Source organism: Phalacrocorax aristotelis, chromosome 21, assembly GCF_949628215.1.
Source record: "Phalacrocorax aristotelis chromosome 21, bGulAri2.1, whole genome shotgun sequence".
NCBI classification, from domain to species: domain Eukaryota; kingdom Metazoa; phylum Chordata; class Aves; order Suliformes; family Phalacrocoracidae; genus Phalacrocorax; species Phalacrocorax aristotelis.
Window position 1 is genome coordinate 1,809,818 of NC_134296.1, and position 17,606 is coordinate 1,827,423.

At 53.9% G+C, this 17,606-nt stretch overlaps 1 protein-coding gene across 1 annotated transcript; it reads left to right on the forward strand.

The window, feature by feature from the left end:
- Positions 1-5,595: 5,595 nt before the first annotated feature.
- LAD1 (ladinin 1) lies at positions 5,596-17,305 on the forward strand. The gene is made up of 10 exons (XM_075115374.1): positions 5,596-6,269; positions 9,439-9,579; positions 10,795-11,302; positions 11,717-11,860; positions 12,594-12,643; positions 13,518-13,590; positions 13,976-14,107; positions 14,504-14,593; positions 15,766-15,843; positions 16,183-17,305. The coding sequence occupies exons 1-10, from the start codon at positions 6,232-6,234 to the stop codon at positions 16,186-16,188; spliced, it is 1,260 nt and encodes a 419-aa protein (XP_074971475.1). The 5' UTR covers positions 5,596-6,231; the 3' UTR covers positions 16,189-17,305.
- The last annotated feature ends 301 nt before the right edge of the window (positions 17,306-17,606 follow it).

The following is a 17,606-nucleotide window of genomic DNA, read 5'->3' on the forward strand; positions in this document are numbered from 1 at the left end:
GTGGGGCCAGGCTCCGGCCAATGCTCGGCAGCCAGCCTGTGCCTGTGCCCAGCTCATCGTCAGATCCTGTGCACCAAGACACCCGAAAGTGCTGCAGAGCAAAACCTCAGGGCTCAGCAGCACTTCTCTGCAGCCACAGTAAAAGCCAGCCGGGGTGTAGTCAGCAAGGTCCCAGAGCCCACATGCACATGTTGTAAGCCGTAGATGACTTTTAGCATTGTTGCCTTGTGTTTTAGACTGAGGGGGGGAGAAAAAACCCAACACCAAGACTCTTCACCCTGCAACTTCCCCTACTTTTTCAAAGTACGATGATTCCCAGTCATCATGTCCTGCTTTCATCCTGCTCTGGCGGAAAACCACATTGATCAGTCACAGGAAAACAAAGTTTTGAGGATTTCAGTTTTATTAGAAACACGGGAAAAACCCATCTTTTTACAGGGATTGAATCTCAAGGGGAAAATGCAGCTGTACGCTCTGCACATGAGGCTCTCCTGGTTGGGTCAGGGCACTGGCAGCCAAGTCTTCTCCTCCACCTCTGCTCTGGAGCTGCTTCGGTGGTTCTGGGCCAGCTGGGAGCCCAGCTCTCCCCTTGCTCAAAGGGCCGGGTTGAGCCTTTCACCCCAGGATGCGCCCAGCTTCACTTGCCCCAGGTCAGCTCTGCAGTCGCGCTGTTGCTTCCCTCCTGGCTGACAATAATCTCAATTCCTTCTCTCTGAATTAGAAGGGAACCCTGCAGTAATCCCTTTTTACTGAAAATTCAGCCCAAATGAGGGACTTGGAAGGCTCTCCTTAGGGACATAAGTTGATGCTGGAGCAGTTGCTAATGAAACTACATTTAATTCCAGAAGAACCACATGAGTCAGTCCTGTGTCCTTGAACTGAGCAGAGCCCTGTCCCGGTCATCCTCCAGGTTGCTTCACTGCAGCCAAGAGCCCCTAAAGCAAAGCAAAGCACTGGAAGCTTGAAGCTGCAGAATTTGTAAATTAAATTGGACAGTAGAAAATATATTAGTCAACCTTATGATTTTTTGCTGGAAAGATTTTGCTGGCAACACTGCAATGAGGGAGATGCAAAGGGCTTGTCCTGATGTGGCCTTTCAAAAATATCCCTCCTAGCTGGTAGTGAAATGGTTCCTTCCTTTCCTAGGATGCTCTGTGACCTCCTTGCTAATCAGTCACGCTTAGAGACATCTGAACTGTGCCCCGATATTCCCCTGAGCGTATTTGCAGCTCAGTTGGTGGCTGGACCTGCAAATGGAGGAAGGGGGGAGGATTAGCAGTGATGGGCAACCCTGGCGTGGGAAGGGGTAGAGTTTATCCCATGGCCTCTGAAGACCCCTGCAGCACCCTGCCCTGCATGGGGGTTAACACCAGGCTGCAGCCCCTGTGGAAAAGGCCAAGCATCAGCCCCCCACGGCTCCCCGTGGCCTCCACAGGATCAAACCCCACGGCTGCAGCTGTGCAGGAGGCGACCTGGGGGCAACTGCGCGGCATCGGCAGCGTTACAGCACGACCACCCATCATCCCCGGGAGCTCTTGCTGCGGGTCCTGTGTGTCCCCTGCAGTATAAAATGGGAAGAAATGGTTTCTTCACCCACCATTTCCCCCTCCTGCAGCCCTCCAGACTCGTGTCCTGCAGCCCCAGGGAGGAACTGGGCTGGTTCGGGGTATGGCACTTGGTGTGAGCGGGGCACATCCATCTTGTCCATCCTCCCTTGCTGTGGCCTGAGCCCTCTCACTCACCGCTCAGATCAGAGGGGATTTCTCACTAATTGCAAGTAATTTCATGTGCTATGAGGGATGCAGTCTGCCATACAGCTGCCGGCAATGAGTCACGCTTATTCTGGCCGTGACCTGAAAAGTTTCCATTGACACCATTTTTGGGGGATGTTCTTCGTTGTTGTCACAGGACATGGCATTTAGTGAGGAGGCCCATCTGCAGAGGAGAATGGGAACCTGAAGGACACTATGGAATCCACGGGTCACCACGGCAGCATTTCTGAATGAAGATTTGCCTGAACTATTTCCTTTCTTAAAATTTATTAAATTATAAATGAAAGAAGCGCCCTTTGCTAGTTGGGTGCAAGGGAGATCGGACAATGGTTATTCCTTTCCTACAGAAAACAGAAAAGTCTGTGGTTGTGTTTTGTTTGGTTTCTGAGCAAACGCACACCAATTTCAGACACTTTCAGGCTTTCTTCGCCCAGCAGCGGTATTTCTGCACTCTCAGTTTCTAGTGCGTTGTACACATCTTTCCAAGAGCTGAAGGAGTTGTAGCTGGGGAAGGACAGCCCTGGACCATCCCAGTGCCTGCGGAGCACCAGCACGGGGATGCAGGGAGACCTCTGTGTGAGGGGTGGGGTGGAGCATTGCTGGTGGGACCTCTGTGAGCTGTTGCACAGCTGCAGTGATGGGATGGCAGCTGAACAAGGGTGAAAACCCCCTTTTCCTGGTCGCTGAGCCCCACGCCCCAGCCCAGTGGGGAAGCCCTGGCAAACAACGCTGCTGACTCCACTCCACCACCACCGGCAGCGTGGCAGGGATGAGGCTGTGGAGCCACAGGAGGAGCCGAGCTGTGGCTGATGCTGGGGGACCAGCATGGGCGAAAAAGGTGGAGGTGGAGGGTTCACCACTGGGCCCCAGGGTGAGGTTGAGGAATGCCCTAATTACAGCACAGTTGTGGAAACTGGAAGCTCTCCACTGCCCTGTAGCCAAAGAAACAGGCTCTGCATCGGGTTGAGACGCAGGACACTGTTCCCAAGGGAAAAAAACCCTGCTGATACTGGTCTAGCTCCTTAGCGGGTATAAATGGCTGTCTTTTGCTGATCTGTATCAGACAAAAATCTGGCCTCCCTGAGCACCTCAGGCAGACGCAGGCCTGCCAGCAGACCCCTCCTGTGAAGCAGCTGGAAAGCCTCCCCTGGGCAAAGCAGGTACCCGGAGAGAGGGGCGGCTTCACACTAGAGCCTTGCCTGCACGCAGCGGAGTTCCTTGGCACAACCCCCTCGGCCAAGAGCACATAGCTTTCCTCTCCCGGTTGTAGATCTGGGACAGCAGATATGACAGCCTGGTGCATAGAGTGGCTCTGGGTAAATGTCAGACTGGTTTCCCTGAGCATCCCTTCCCCACACAGGCTCATGCCCCTGCCCAATTTCATCACCTTCAGCTTTGCCGACCTGCAGTTTGGTCTGGGCTTTGGTGATGAGCTCAGGGTGGCCAACATAGCCTTTGTAAAGGGAAGTCTGGTCTCACGGTGACTGGCGTTTGCTGAAGGCATCAATGAGCTTGTGGATAAGGGCGGCCTGGTAGATAAGTTTTCCTGGATTTCCAGAAGCAAAGACCTTTAGGTCAGCCACGACTAAGAGGGAAAGTCCAAGTAGAGGTAAATAATCAATTAGCAGATAGGAAACAAGAGTGAGGCAACAAACTGCTGATAATTCTTGGGTATATGGCATAGCAGAGATGAAGACGATGCAGACATTCAGAAGGATCTTGCAGGACTTGAGGCTTGCGGCTGAAATGGCGAGGGATGTTTGGAGGAGTATGAAGTGACACACAGAGGGAAAAATCCAACATGGCTTCACATATAAGATGATGAGCTTTGGGCTGGCTGTTGCCTACTTGGGAGTCATGGCTTGGGATTATGGTGAACATGAAAAAATATGAGGAACATCAGGGAAAACATGAGCTAAATGCTCTGTGGCAGCAAAAATCTCAAACCATGACAGATCAATGCTTTGTGCTGCCAAACGGCTCAGCAGGACCTCAACCAAACTGAAAGAGAGGAGGGAGGTTTTCCAGCAGTGGAGAATAGACCTGGGAAAACACTTGCTGAAGGGTGGTTTTTATTATACAAACATTTTTTATGGGTTTGAGGGAAACTGGGTAGATTCATGGAGGAGAAACCCACTGAGGGGGTCTTAAATAAAGAGGAAACCATGGTCGGCTCAAAAGGTCTCTGAGCTGAAAATAAAGACCAGGGGAGTCTGTGGGGCAAGTGTCATCGAGTCTCGTCGTCTGCCTAATCCCCACTCACTAAATGCCTGTCTAGAATTTCTTCATCTTAATAATAAGAGGAATCATGAACTGTGAGGTTTTATGTTCCTTTGCTGTGTAGATCCTAGCTGGGGTGTTCTTTCACTATGTTCAGTCTAATCCTTTTTAAAATCCTGTTAAGTCCTATGCTTCAGTGATATCCTTTGGCAATGAGTTTTGCAAGTAAAGTGCTCACTGTGCATTAATCAGAAAGGTTTATTGCTTTATAGTAGGTTGTTGATGCTAAGCTGCTATATATAGCTTGTCAGCAATTAGCAGGATGCTTGCAAGGTTATTTAAGTAATTTTTTTTTCCCTTATGCCACAACTCGCTGAATTCTCTGTATGTATGAAAACACTTGAAAAACAACTGGTTACTGCAAGAAGAGAGAAAAACAGAACGAGCCCTGCTCAGGGCGGACGGCTCGTTTGACAGGGCTATCTGTTAGAAGTGGGATTTTAATCAGGAACCCTTGATCAAAACAGTTCCTTCAGTTGCTCAGGTCCCAGGCACACCCCTGTGCGCTGGAAGCATATGTGGCAAGCCCAGCCTTAAAACCAGTCCCTTGGGCTGGCAGAGAGATGGATCTCACTGGGATCAGAGACTGAATTTGTACTCAAGGGGTCCTGGATGGCTTTTTCTGCAGGCATCCGCCGTGATAGCTGCCTGGCTGTCCCCAGCAGTGGGAGCACTGGGGTTGTGGCACTGCTGTGCACCGGGGCTGGCCCCGGGTAAAAACCAGGCTTGGGCCTGGCTCTGCTGTGTCTGGGTGCCCCCATCACCCCCAGTTGCCTTCACACCTATCCTTTGAAGGAGAGGTTGTCCTGTGTGATCATGGGGGGATGGGGTCTTGGGAGGTTCTCCTCCCCCTCTGCTCTGCCCCAGTGAGGCCACATCTGGAGTGCTGTGTCCAGTTTTGGGCCCCCCCACTTTAAGAAGGACAGGGAACTGCTGGAGAGAGGCCAGCGGAGAGCGACGAAGATAATCAGGGGCTGGAGCATCTCCCTTGTGAGGAAGGGCTGAGAGACCTGGGTCTGTTCAGCCTGGAGAAGAGAAGATTGAGGGGGGATCTCATCAATGCCTATAAATATCTGAAGGGTGGGTGTCAGGACGATGGGGCCGGGCTCTTTTCAGTGGTGCCCAACGCCAGGCCAAGGGGCAACGGGCACAAGCTGGAACACGGGAAGTTCCACCTGAACATGAGGACAAACCCCTTCCCTGTGCGGGTGCCAGAGCAGGGGCACAGGCTGCCCAGAGAGGCTGTGGGGTCCCTTCCCTGGAGACATTCACACCCCACCTGGACGCAGCCCTGTGCCCCTGCTCTGGGGGTGCCTGCTCACGCAGGGGGTGGGACGGGGTGAGCTCCAGAGGGCCCTTCCAACATCCACCAGTCTGGGATCTGTGACCAGCCCAGTGGGGACAATAGGTTTGATGGATTAAGCCCAGGTTTGATGAGCCTGGGCACACAGCTCCCCTCTGGCACAAAGCCTCAGCACCCAAAAATTGGACACTCCCATGCTTCAGCCACTTCCTCTGAGACTTCTTGAGTGCTCTCAACTTCAGCAAAGCTCATAACAACAGGGAGGCTGTGACAGCTCAATCCAAGATGTCCAGAAAACTCTGAAAGGAGCAGGGCACCCTCCCATGCTATTTGGAAAGGGCTGGACTGCACCCAGACGGAGGTGTTTTAATGACTGTTTTGGATCCCTGGGAGCCAGCCTCCTCCCACCAGCCCAAGGTAATTCACCTCCTCCACTGGTGCTGGAGGAGTTGTTGACTGGTGGAGAGCGGCTGGTAAAACAGGTTCTCTGCAGGGAGTTGTCTCCAAAACCCTGGGAGACCTGGATGGATCGAGCCTGGAGTGCGGGTCTCTGCTCAAACCCTGGCACAGCAGGCAGCGAGGAGTGATTTGCTTTTGCGTGGCACTCCTGGGCAGGGCGTCTTTTGCACGGCGCCGCTAGTAGACAAATTACAGCCTTGCCTCTGTCAAGGTAGATAAGAAACCATGTGATGCAGTGTGGTGGCAAACGGGTTGCAGGCAGGGTAAAGGTGCACAGGGAAATAACCTTGCAGGCAGCTCCTCCTTCCTGGGGGAGCAGAGTCTCAGGGCAGCGCAGATCCCCGCGGGTCTGACAGCACCTTGGCCTGGATGCCTGCACAAGTTTTGGGGGTTCTCTGAAACTCACAGAAAGCAGGAATGTCTGTTGGCAGAAGGAACTGGTCTGATCTCTCCAGGTAGGTTTTTCGGTTTAATGCTTAACCCTTTCCACTGGCAGGAGGGAGGGGGTGAGGGTGGGCTGCAGGCCTCTGCTGAGGGGTGCTGGGAAGGATGGGAAGAGGGGACGGCTGCCGTGGGGGTGTTGCTTGCAGAGGTGGTGCCAGCCCTGGCGAGTGCTTGGCACTGCTGGGGTTTCTTGTGGGTGGGCACAATCAGAGGCAGATGTGTTTCTGCTGCCTGGGGAAGCTGAGCGCTGCATATGAAAATGGGTCTGGAAAAGCATCCTTGCCCCATGTTGGATACATTTTTGGTCTGGTTTGCCTTTCTTTCGGGTAGGATCTGTCTGGCTGGGCTGTGCCTACAGACTTGCTCTGGAGCTGGCTTTGGGGTTTTTTCACTCACCCCACATCTGTACAGCCCTTGGGTGCGTGTCCCGGCTCTGCCGTGCCGAGGCTGCAGCCTCTGCCCATCCGGCGCTGAGCAAGCCCTGATTCATCGGCAGCCGCTGAAGGATCCCCACCGCCCCGCAGCGCCGGCTGCTCTGCTCGGTCTTTCCTAAAAAGTGATTTTTGTCTCTGATGGGAGCTGGGGCAGGTGAGGCTCCTGGGCGTCACGGGGTGAGTCAGGGGCTCTCGCGAAGCCTGGGTGAAGTATGAATCGCTCCTGCCCTCCCGCAGACCCCGGGGCAAGCACCACCGACCTGAGCTGTGCAGACGGGGTGGTGGTGACTCGAACGCAGCTGCACTCTCTCACAAAATGGAGCAGAAATCCTAGTTTGAGTGGATGTGATGGCTCCAAGACTTAATTGCAATCCCCAGTACTTTGGGTAAGACGCCTACCACGGCCAGCCCAGAAACAGGAATGAAGTGAGACCCTGTTGCTCGGAGGCTTCCAGCTCACACCCTGCCTCCACCATGGCTGGGATGGAGCCAGAGGGCATCCCAGCCCCATCCAGATCCACCTCGTCTGCACCATGGACCTGCCCAAACACAAGCCCAGTGGGGTCCTGCACCCAGGCTGTTTCACAACCCAGGAAGGCAGTTTCTCCTCTCATTAGATGAGACAGCGCTCACTGAAACAGCATAAATGTCAGATATCTCAGCACTAATGATTAACAGGGCAGGAGAGGACAAGACAGGGGGAGACTCACCAATCTCTTCTTATTCATCTCTTTGAGGTTAAAAAAGGTAAGATAGTGATAAATAAATCCCTCTTTGAAAAGAGGAGGGGAAGGTTGGCAAAGGAAATCTATAGCCTAATGGGTGGATGACTTAATTACAAATAACGAGAAACTGCATGTTGATAAAGCCAGGTTACGCGCTGCCTCTGCTGGAGCCAAGAAAATTCAAGGCAGGAGAATCTCATTTTCATTTTGAAGGAGCCTGTACATGAAAAAACAAAGAAGCAACTGGCTCTCATGTGGCTTTAAACTGGTGTTAGCACCCCACGCTGTCACTGCTTGAGGGACAAGAGTGCTTAGCAGAGGCACCTGTGTGCATACGTCCCCCCGCACGTGCTAACCTCGCCGGTGGTTGTGTGTGTGCGCAGTGATTGCTGCGGCCGGTCTCGCCAGGGGATCACATCATGCTGTGCAAACAAAGCTGTGCTGCCTTCCCAGCGCAGCGCAGCTATGTACAAATATGTATGGGGTCAGGCCCTTGGAGGTGAGTACAGCTGCGAGGGGCTGAACGGGCGGGTGTCCCCCAGCGGGGTGAGAGCCAGCCACGGGTGCTCACAGCCCCCTGGGGCAGGTCCCAGCCTTCTCCAGTCCCATCCATCCCAATGCCAAGCATGGCACTGGGGACTACCCTGGAGCCCCCCAGCAGTGGGTCCGATTGCTGTTGAGGTGTCAAGGCTGCTGGGGGGAGCAGGGGGCCATGGGGATGGAGGCAGCGGGAGGGAAGGGCAGCACACATTGCCCTGTCCCAAGACCTGTCCCCCCTCTGCTCTCTGTTCTGCTCTGCTGACCCTCTCACACTCCCCCGCCTCCCTCAACCAGGAAGAACAGAAGACATGAATATTTGCGGGGGGTAATGTGGTTTAATTTATCACCCAGCTTTCATTACACAGTAACTCGTAAACCACGCTGCAAGTCACTGTGTCCGCCACAACGCTGGCGATACCGCAGGCACAGACCTGCTCTGACTTTCACGTTCTTAAAAGTCAAATTCAAAGTGAACCCTGAGTCTGGATGAAACTGGAGTGCCAGCTCCAGAGCTGGGACACTGTGATGGGATGGATCCCGCGCTGGGAGGGCTCTGTTCCCCGTTCGGCTGTCGGGGGTGTGGGGAGCTCCGCTGGGACCCCTGCATGCGTTTGCAGCTCACTGAGGACTAGTGCTGTAGGCAGAAGAACACCGTTGTTAAAAGCTCAGTCCAGCCAGTAAAAATATATTTCAACACAGTTCATGCACCAGCAGAGAGGGTGGGGGGGGTTTGCACAAAGATGGGAAAGCTGGTGTTGTCCAAATGACTTTTTATTCAGGTTGGCATTTTATCCAAAAAAATATTTACTTGTCTTGTGCAATATAAAATCTTTGAGGATGACTCTTTGAAGATGATTACAAACCTTGCCTTTTTGGTACAATCTGTGATTACAAACAATTCCCGGGCCCAGCCACATGCAAGGAGTAAACGGAGCTCCTGCTGTCCCTGTTTCTAGGCAGAGCTTGTCAGCAGTACCTTCAGCCTCTGATGCTTTTGCATCTGAGGCTTTTTGCTCAATAAAAATTAAAATGCCTTTGCCACAACTCTCACTGGGGCTAAAATCTTCTTCCGCTAGTGGTTACACTTCTAGTTTATGTGGTTGAGATCTATGTGGTGACTCTAGGGTCCCGGTCTTGCTGAGTTACAAGTTAAATATCCTTGCCTGGGAAGGTTTGCTTAATGTAGGGATTCCTTTTAAATGAGTGCTCCCTCCAACAGAAGAAATTAGGAGTTGTAAAGTCAAGTGCTTGTGTTGGGAAATGCCTGCATCAGCTGGGTGGAGTGAGAGCGCTTTGAGATACCTGGCTTGCGTTGGTGTCCCTGTCCTCCAGCCCCATGCAGCAGCTGGGGCAGGCAACCTCCATAAGCTCCTCATCCCTTGCTCATGGGTGTTTTGGTCTCCTTTCTTGTCTGGCATCAGGGCTGCTAGCTCCTGTACAGGGCACAGCTTCACCTTGATGTTATATTTCATCCCAAACAGCCTGGCCAAGCAGAGGAGCCTGGAGGATGAAGAAGAGCAGCAAAGAGAGCGCCGGAGAAGGCACCGGAACCTGCTGTCCTCCACATCAACAGATGAAGAACCTCATAGCCCTGTGAAAGACATTAGTCCAGCTTCCAGCAGGTGTGTGAGGTCCTGCTAGCATCAACCTTACTCACGATGCTGACGGCTTGCAGCTTGCTGCCTTGTTTTTCTCAACCCTGAACCAAAGCTGCTGCAGTTCTTGGGGGTCTCTTGTGGCTGAGAGTGGGCTGAGCTGTGGGAAGAGCAGGGGTCCAATGGGCCCTTGGGCAGAAGGATGGGCTTCACGGGAGGAGTAGAAGAGGAGGGGTATATCTCTGGTGGGTTCAATCATGGGCCTCAATGTGTCCCATGGCACAGGGAGCTGTTGTGCCAGGGTGAGGGTCGGGGCCGAGGTTGAGCTCAGCTGGGTGCTGGCCATGCCCTAGAGACGTCTGGAACAGGTAAGAGCAGACAGGCACCCATCTCTGCAGGGAAGGTGGGCTGAGCAGGCAGCACCTGGCTGCTGTCCTCCTGCTCCTTTGAACCTTGCAGTGATGTTATATGACCTGTGCTGGAGTGGCGAGGTGACCCAAAGGCTTTCCAGTGGTGCTCCCAAAGTCCCTTGCTGCAGGGAGCTGCGTTTTGGAGATGCCCTGACATCAGACTGCCCTTACAAAACCTGACCCACTCTCTAAATGGATCCTGGAAATGTCCAACAGGCCAAGAGGTGATTGCAGTTCAGGAGGAAGGCAAATATTATCCCATATCTTTCCCAAGCCCTGGAGACTGTGTAGATACATCCTGTGTGGCCCTGGAGCTATGTCCTATCTACCCCTTCCCAAATCTGGTGCCTATGTTTGCCTGTGGTAAGTAGGGGAAAATTAGCATTTCGTGGAAGGTGTTGGGACTGTGGTTGAACCCTGCCATAGCAGATAGTCTCCAGCATCTAGAGACATAAGAGATTTTTTCCTAATCCACCAAAAAGTGACAGAACTGTGTCTCATCCAGCAGCAGACCCAGCACACTGCTCTGAGCCCACAGCTCCACGGTATAGGACTCGGTGGATGCTGATGTCCTGGGGTGAGGCTGCAGAAATGCTTAATCTCTGCCACAAAAAGGAAAAAAAGACTTTTAATCCAAACTTGTCCTTGGAGATCCTAGCTGGGGATGAGTGTGGCTGCAAGTCCTGGTCTGCAGGGGTGATTTTAGAGGTGTGAGTGGGACTTTTATGCCCCTCCAGAGCCTTTCACCTGGGTTAACTTCACCTGCAGCATAAAATCCAACCCTCTGGCCCCAGGGTGCTGAGGTTTGCCCCCATTTTGTCTCTGTCTCTAGACCTCAATCTCTGGTAAAACCAGTGTCTCCGGAGGACGAGGGAGAAAGTAAGCTCTCGGAGGTGCTGAAGACACTAGAAGGGAGACGGACCAGGTCCCCGATGGCCATCTCTGAAAAGCTGAGGCAGGAGAAGGAGCAGCAGGAGTCAGGGGTGGGAGTGAGCCGTGTGGAGGCAGCGACGCAGCCACGTGTGGGGCAGGAGAGCACCCAGGCTGGAGAGCGGGGTCAGGATGCGGCCAAGAGCAGGGGGGACCCACCAGGAGACCAGCAGCTGGAGCTGCCCTTGGAGAAGAAGGTGGTGGCGAGGGGACATCTCCAGGACAAAGAGGGACAAGGTGTGGGGTCGCCTCAGGTGGAGGAGAGGAAGGAGGTGGGGGAGCTACAGCAGCGGGCATCACCGGAGCTGGGCGGCTGCCGGGTCCGCGAAGTGAAGATCCTGACCAGGCAGGGGAGCTGCAGCACGGAGAAAAAGACAGCCTCGGTGGTGACCTCATCTCTGGAAAGGCAGGTGAGCAGGAATGGACAAGGCACCAGCTCTTCGGGTGTGAAGTCCTGGGTGCTGGGAGGACAACAGGGAGAGGGAGACCCCAAAAGTACCAGGAGGGAAATGGGACCTGTGGGCTTTTGGGGAAGGTTTTTCTCAGAACTGTAAACCGCAAGGTAGTGGACAGGGTCCCGCCACCTCCTTTCCCTCCCTTGCATGATCACCTTCTCCAGCAAGCCCCTCCTGATTGCCATCACCCCTTCACTGAAGAGGTGTTTGGGGTTTTGCATATCCAAGTGAGACAGCCAAGGTTTGGAGGTCTTCAATCTCAAACTCCTGCCTCCAAACCGGTCCCCACCTTGGCTGCGCTGCTCCCTGTGCATCAACCTTCTCTGCAGACTCTGCAAGGAAGCATCAGAAGTCTGCCTTTTTTCTCAGCAACCATCAAGGAATCCCTCAAAGATGGTAATACAGCTGTCACCCACCCAAGATGAACCTGCAGAAAAGTCAGATACTTCTCCAGCTCAAGTCACCTACAGCAGCTCCATCAAACGAACCAGCCCAAGAACAGTCTCCTTTCGGGTAAGAGCCAAAGCAAGTGGGAGAAAGAACCCCATTAAGGCAGCGGAAGATGGTGACAGGGAAGGGTGGCTTTGGTCTCCAGGTTATGCTGGCAGAGCCTGTTCCCAAAAGTGCATTCAAAATCCACCCTTGATCTGGGCATTGCGGTTCTGCTTCAGTCTTTCCTTCCTCCGTTTTCCTTCTCCGTGTCTGGACGAAAGCCTGTGATGATGAAAATGCCCATGTTCATACGCTTTGTGCTGGCATGGAAACTTGTGGCAAGTGATGAGAAAAAAGGGACCTCATTGTCCTCAGGTTTCCCAAAGAGTCACAGGAATGACCATCCACTCTCCAACATTTCTAGTCTTCTGAGAGCACAGGTTAAAAATAAAACCCATCCTCCTTGTCCCTTGTTGCATCCCTGAGAATATCTTCGGTTCTAGCCCCCCCCAAAAAGTGCAATAAAGTGCTTGAGAGACTGGGAGAACCAAAAGCTGTTGAGTTCCTCCCTGCTGTGGTTCAGGGCTGACTGGCTACGCTTAATTGACTTTCATGGTGCTTTATTTGGAATAAAACTGTTAGCACTACAAAGAGTCCTTAGTCTGTAGAGCTTTGAGATATGAGATAAGCTCTGGTGTGGGTGAAAATGGAGCTTGTTTGAAACTGGAGGAGACAAGTCTGGGACAGTTTCTCTCATGTTTGTCTTCGATAACCAAAGATGGCTCCAGTGTCTTCTCTCCTTGTGTCTTTCCAGATGATCTCAAGAAAACAGAAAGAAGAAAGCCAAAGCCCTCTCACAAGGAGGTCAGCACCTCTCTTTATGTTACTTTGGTCTTTCTGGGCAGGAATTGTCATCCTTTGTTTTCCAAGGGAGGAGGAGGAGGTGATGGGTCCTGGTACCAGCTAGTGAGTGCCCTGGCACAGATCTGCTGGACATTGGTCCCTGGGGTGCCTGGCTGATGGGACAGTGTTGCTTAGCAGCAGACAGGACCACGTCCAACGTACAGCTTGCATCTGTCCAAGATCCCCCAGCTAGCCCCTGCTGTCTCTTGGTTGATGTAGTTTATTATCGGTGCTTGAGTCTGCACAGGAGCAGTTAAGTGTTGACCAGTGCAGCAACAGGGTCCCATCCTTAGGGATATCAAAACCCACTACCCAGGTCCATGAGCAACCTGATCTGGCTTTGGTGGCCAGGTCAAGTGAGCCTCCACATCTCCATGGTAAGGTTTGGATAGGTGGCTTCAAGCCATTTGAGGAACCGAGTGCCCAGGTCTGAATGTAGGGAGTCTATAGGATGTCCTTTCCCACCCCTGAGTGCAGGGCGGGGGAGTGGGGCTTTATGGGCACCTGGGCTTGTGCCAGTGCACACTACAGCCAAACTCATACTGATATTGGTGAAGATGCAGTTCAGACCTGGCAGTGGTGAAGACATGGTAAACTGAGGAGCTCAGAAGTATTTTTCAATGTACAGTGTGGCCCCAGTAAGCTGGTGAGACCCAGAGATCTCAGTCACCAGCAGGGAATGAGCTGCCTTGGTTCACTTGACAGACAGATACAGGAGAAGTGGCTGTGTCAGATGGGGCCTTCTCCTGCCAAGTGGAGTCCCTCAGGACCATGGGCTGAGTCCCAGGAGATCCTGAGGGGTCTATGTTCAACCCCCTCCCATCTTCTTCACCAGCGCAAGTCTGAGGATCCCAGCTAGCAGCACCACCATTGGGGAGAAGCTGGAAAAGTACACCTCGGCTGTACAGGTACTGAAAACCCTTGGCATAGCTGGGCTGGCATGGGACGGGTGTGTGGGACGACGGAGAGGGGTGGCCTGGAGCTGAGCAGGGAAGGGAGAGAGTGACTGAGCTGCACCAAACAACCAGTCTAATATGGTTAGAGAAGATGCTGCCAGGCAGAAAAAGGCATCAGCCTCAGGGTTTTAGGAGCAGGGAGGGAATAACCCTTGGAGAGGGTCATGGGGATGCCTCACAGTCCTGCTGGGGGGAGCAGCGGGGCAAGCCCATGAGCTGGCGATGGGAGGGAGGGAGAAGATGCCAATGGGCTCAGGACACGAGCCAGAAGCAGGACTTTGCTATTAACCTCCTGGGGTGCAGCACGGCTCCTGGTGATGCCCCTCTCTCCTCCCAGCGCTCAGAGGCAGTGAAATCATCCCTGGCTACTCAGAAGGGCCTCTTGGTGTCCTCGGAGGGGGTGGCCAGCAAGCGCAACTTCTTTGAGGCAAGCACTCCCGGCAAGGCTGAGCCACTCGCTGTCAGGAAGGTAAGGGCAGGAGCTGGCCTGGGCAAGGTCCTTCCAGTGGGGTCCTGTGCCAGGGCAGGCGCCAGCTTTATGGACAAATCCTCCCCTGTTTGGATACCAATGCACTGCTCGCCAGGCTGCCGCCTGGGTGCAGTGTGGTGGGAGTTTGGTGCTTGTTGAGTGGTGTCGGGCAGGGCTGGGCTGGGGCACGGGCTGCCACCGAAACTGTGCTCTGGTGGTGTGTGGGTTCGTGCTGATGCACTGGTATTTGAGGAGCTGGGATGGAGCCAAGGTGTAGGCTGGTCTGTGCCTGTTGCAGGTTTGCTCAGTCTCCCCCGCCCTGGGGACTGTCCTAGGTTACGTTTGTGCCATAGGAGAGCTGGTGCTGTAACCCTGGTGTCCCTCTCTGTGCCACAGGACAACCTGAAGATCCCAGGATCAGTGACATCCCGCATTAATCTGTGGGTCAGCCGGGCTCAGGAGTCTGCCAAGGAGGAAAAGAGCAAGGTACCTGCTTGTATTGACACCTCAGGCTTGAGCCCTGAGACCAGGCATCCTGGCAGAACAAGTCCCTGCCTGGTGGAGGAGCTTGAAGGGTTGATGAACCCTTGGCTGAACCCATTAAAGGAAGCTTAGCCAGGGTCAGAGGTTTGGGTGCTGCAAGGCCACCACGGTGAGATGTTGGGTCTCTACTTGTTGCTGTGCCCTGATCCTGATCCCAAAGTGCCTGAGGCAGCTGCTCCCAGCCCTTGGTGGGGTGATGAGGGAGCAGGCACCAGCTGGGTGCATGTTCCAGGGGACACGCAGGGGGACCTGACCCTGCCACCATGAGAGCGATCACCCCAGCATGACCCCATCTCTAGCAGTGTCTGGAGGACTAGCTCTGACCCGGAGGCCACTGGGAAATGAGCTGTGTGCTCGGTCCTTTGGCACTGGGCTCTGCGGGGCTTGGAGACCTGCGTGTGCAATGAGAGGTCCTGCTGCATGTGGCGTCTGGAGTGATCTGCATCCCTGTGTGTATCCCAGCCTCCGAAAGCAGGGTGTCTTGTAGCTGTGGGGGGTAAAATGCCCAGCTAAGGGGACTTCAGAGATCACCATTTTGCCAGTGTGGCTGCTCCGAGGAGACGGATGTGAGGGAGATGGACAGGAGACCCTTTGGCCTCAGGTAGTTTATGGTACTTGGAAAGGAGAGTCAGCAAGTCCTGGGGAGGTATCACCCTTTACAGCAACAAGGTGTTTTGCCACTGCTTGTAGCAGAGTCTCCTGCAGCTGCTGGGTACAGGACCAGGAGAGGCAGCTCCAGCCCTGCAGCCGGGCAGGCAAGCCTGGGCACCCCCAGTGCTGAGCTGCAGAGATTAGCACTGCCTGAACGTGTCTGTACCTGGAGGCTGTGCTGGCTCTGTGTCTGCCAGGAAAGGGTTTCCTTCTGGGGTCACTTTTGGGTAAAGCTTGTGGTTCCTTTATCAGTTTTTCCTACAATAATGCCTGCTGCCATCCATCTCGGTGGCTGGAGCTGCACTTCGGTTTTGAGTGTCTACCAGGTGCAGGATCTCAAAGCCAGCTGGTTTTACCTGGAGCATGTATGCTTCAAGGTTTGGCTAAAGTTGTTACCCCAAGGCAGCACTGCACATGATACATGGGGAAAATCTTCTTGCACCACTTATGACTCCTATTTGCAGGACATCAGGAGAATAAAGAGCCTGCCAAGCCGTGATGTCTGGGTAAAGCAGCCTGGCGATACCTCTGGAGACACCAAGGTAGACACGGAGTTGCTCTGAAAACTGGTGCACCCTCTGAGCTAGGGACAGAGCGGGACTTGCCTGCTGGTGCATCTTCCACAGGGCAGGCGTGGGGGGAGGAGGGTTGTTTGGGACATCCAGGATCTCATGAGTTGGGGAGTCAGCAGGAGGGGACCACTGGAGGCAGCTGTAAGAGTGAGAAAGGGTCTGGTCGGGGAGTGGCATGTGGTGGGATTTAGGCGATGCCTGCCTGCCCCATCCCCTGTAGGGGGCAAGTATGGTCCTGGTTAAAGTAGCTGCCTTTGGGGGGTTTGTTGCCTCAGGCCTGGCCTCACTGTTTCTCACTTTCTTTTCCAGTTGTAATAATATCAGATGATCTGGGAAAAAACTGTTTAGCTCTGAAGATCAAAGCCCAGCCCTACCCAACCATCCAGCAGCCCACTGCCGTGAGAGTCCCCCATGCCATGTGTGGGTGCACCCCAGGTCGCCGGGATCCTCTGCTTGTGGGATGGGAAGGAAGAAGGCTGGAAGATTGTCCCTGCGCTCCCAGTCCTCACTTGCTGCCTGTCTGGGAGTGTCCAGGCCTGGAGGCTCCTTGCAAATGCTAAAGGCAGACTCTTGCCTCATTTCCCCGCAACATTTTGGTGTTTTGCTCCTAATATCTTCTTGTGCCCCATAACTGTGCTTGCAAAGGGGATCAACCCACACATCTCCCTTGCAGCTGGATGGTGTCACGGGGGCAAGAAGCTGCCTGGACAAGGGAGTTTCAGCTGCACGGCCATGGACCACATCCATCCCTGATGCCTGGCTTGTGTGGGGTGAGGTGGGGCAGGCAGATGTCCCCCCCACCCCCAGGCTGTCACTGCTGGAGGGACCCAACCAAACGCAAACAGTGTTTGCAAAGTCACAGGTGCACCAGCATAGCTTGGAGATGCCTGATGGTCCTGGTGCTTCCCTCCATCACGCAGCTGAACCAGAGACAGGGACTTGGCCTTCTCCACCTGCCCTTACCATCCCCTGCCCCCTATAAGCAGTGACCCCTTTCACTTAGTGATACGGCAAGGTTGGGCTGGCCATGGCCCTATTTTTGGTGTTGCATGGAGCTGAGCGACCTGTGCTGGGCCCCTTCGGCAAACCTCTTTTCCTTCTCACCATTCCTCCTGAGGCCTTTGCCCGTGGCTATGCAGACCCCTGGTCCTGCACTCCCCAGGCTGCTGAACCCGCCCGGTGGGGACGCGGGGTGCTCACTTGAGGCCAGCTTTAGGGTGCCATGGGCAGCCTGTAAAATGATGCTCAAATCCTTGGGCTGGGGCCATTCCATGGGCTGGGGCTGTGCCTTGAGCAACCATTGCGGTGTCCAAATTGGGTGTGGGACTCTACTGCTGCCCCTGGATCTGATCTTGCTTGTTGGGCTTTGGAAAGGACTTTGTTTTCTCCATGCTTTTTTTATTTTCTAATAAAAGTTGCTCTTTCTAAGACACTCCCAGTTACCTGCTGCTCAGCTGGGACTGGGACTGGTTTGCTTCCCTTCTGGCAAGAGGAGAAAAGGCAAAAACCCAAGACAACTGTGTTCTGTGGGGGTAAAAGCAGCTTGAGACTCTTCCTTCCTCTTTACAGCATCTTGGACCTGGTGCAGCATCAGAACGAGCCCAAGTCAGGGGCTGCAATGGAGGGTCCGGTCCTCTGCTTGCGGCAGCGTTGCCTTATCAATGTCCCTGGCCCTAGAAAGTGACAGCTGGCTGGCTTGTGTCAGCCCCTTGGGCACTCACGTATCTCAGTCC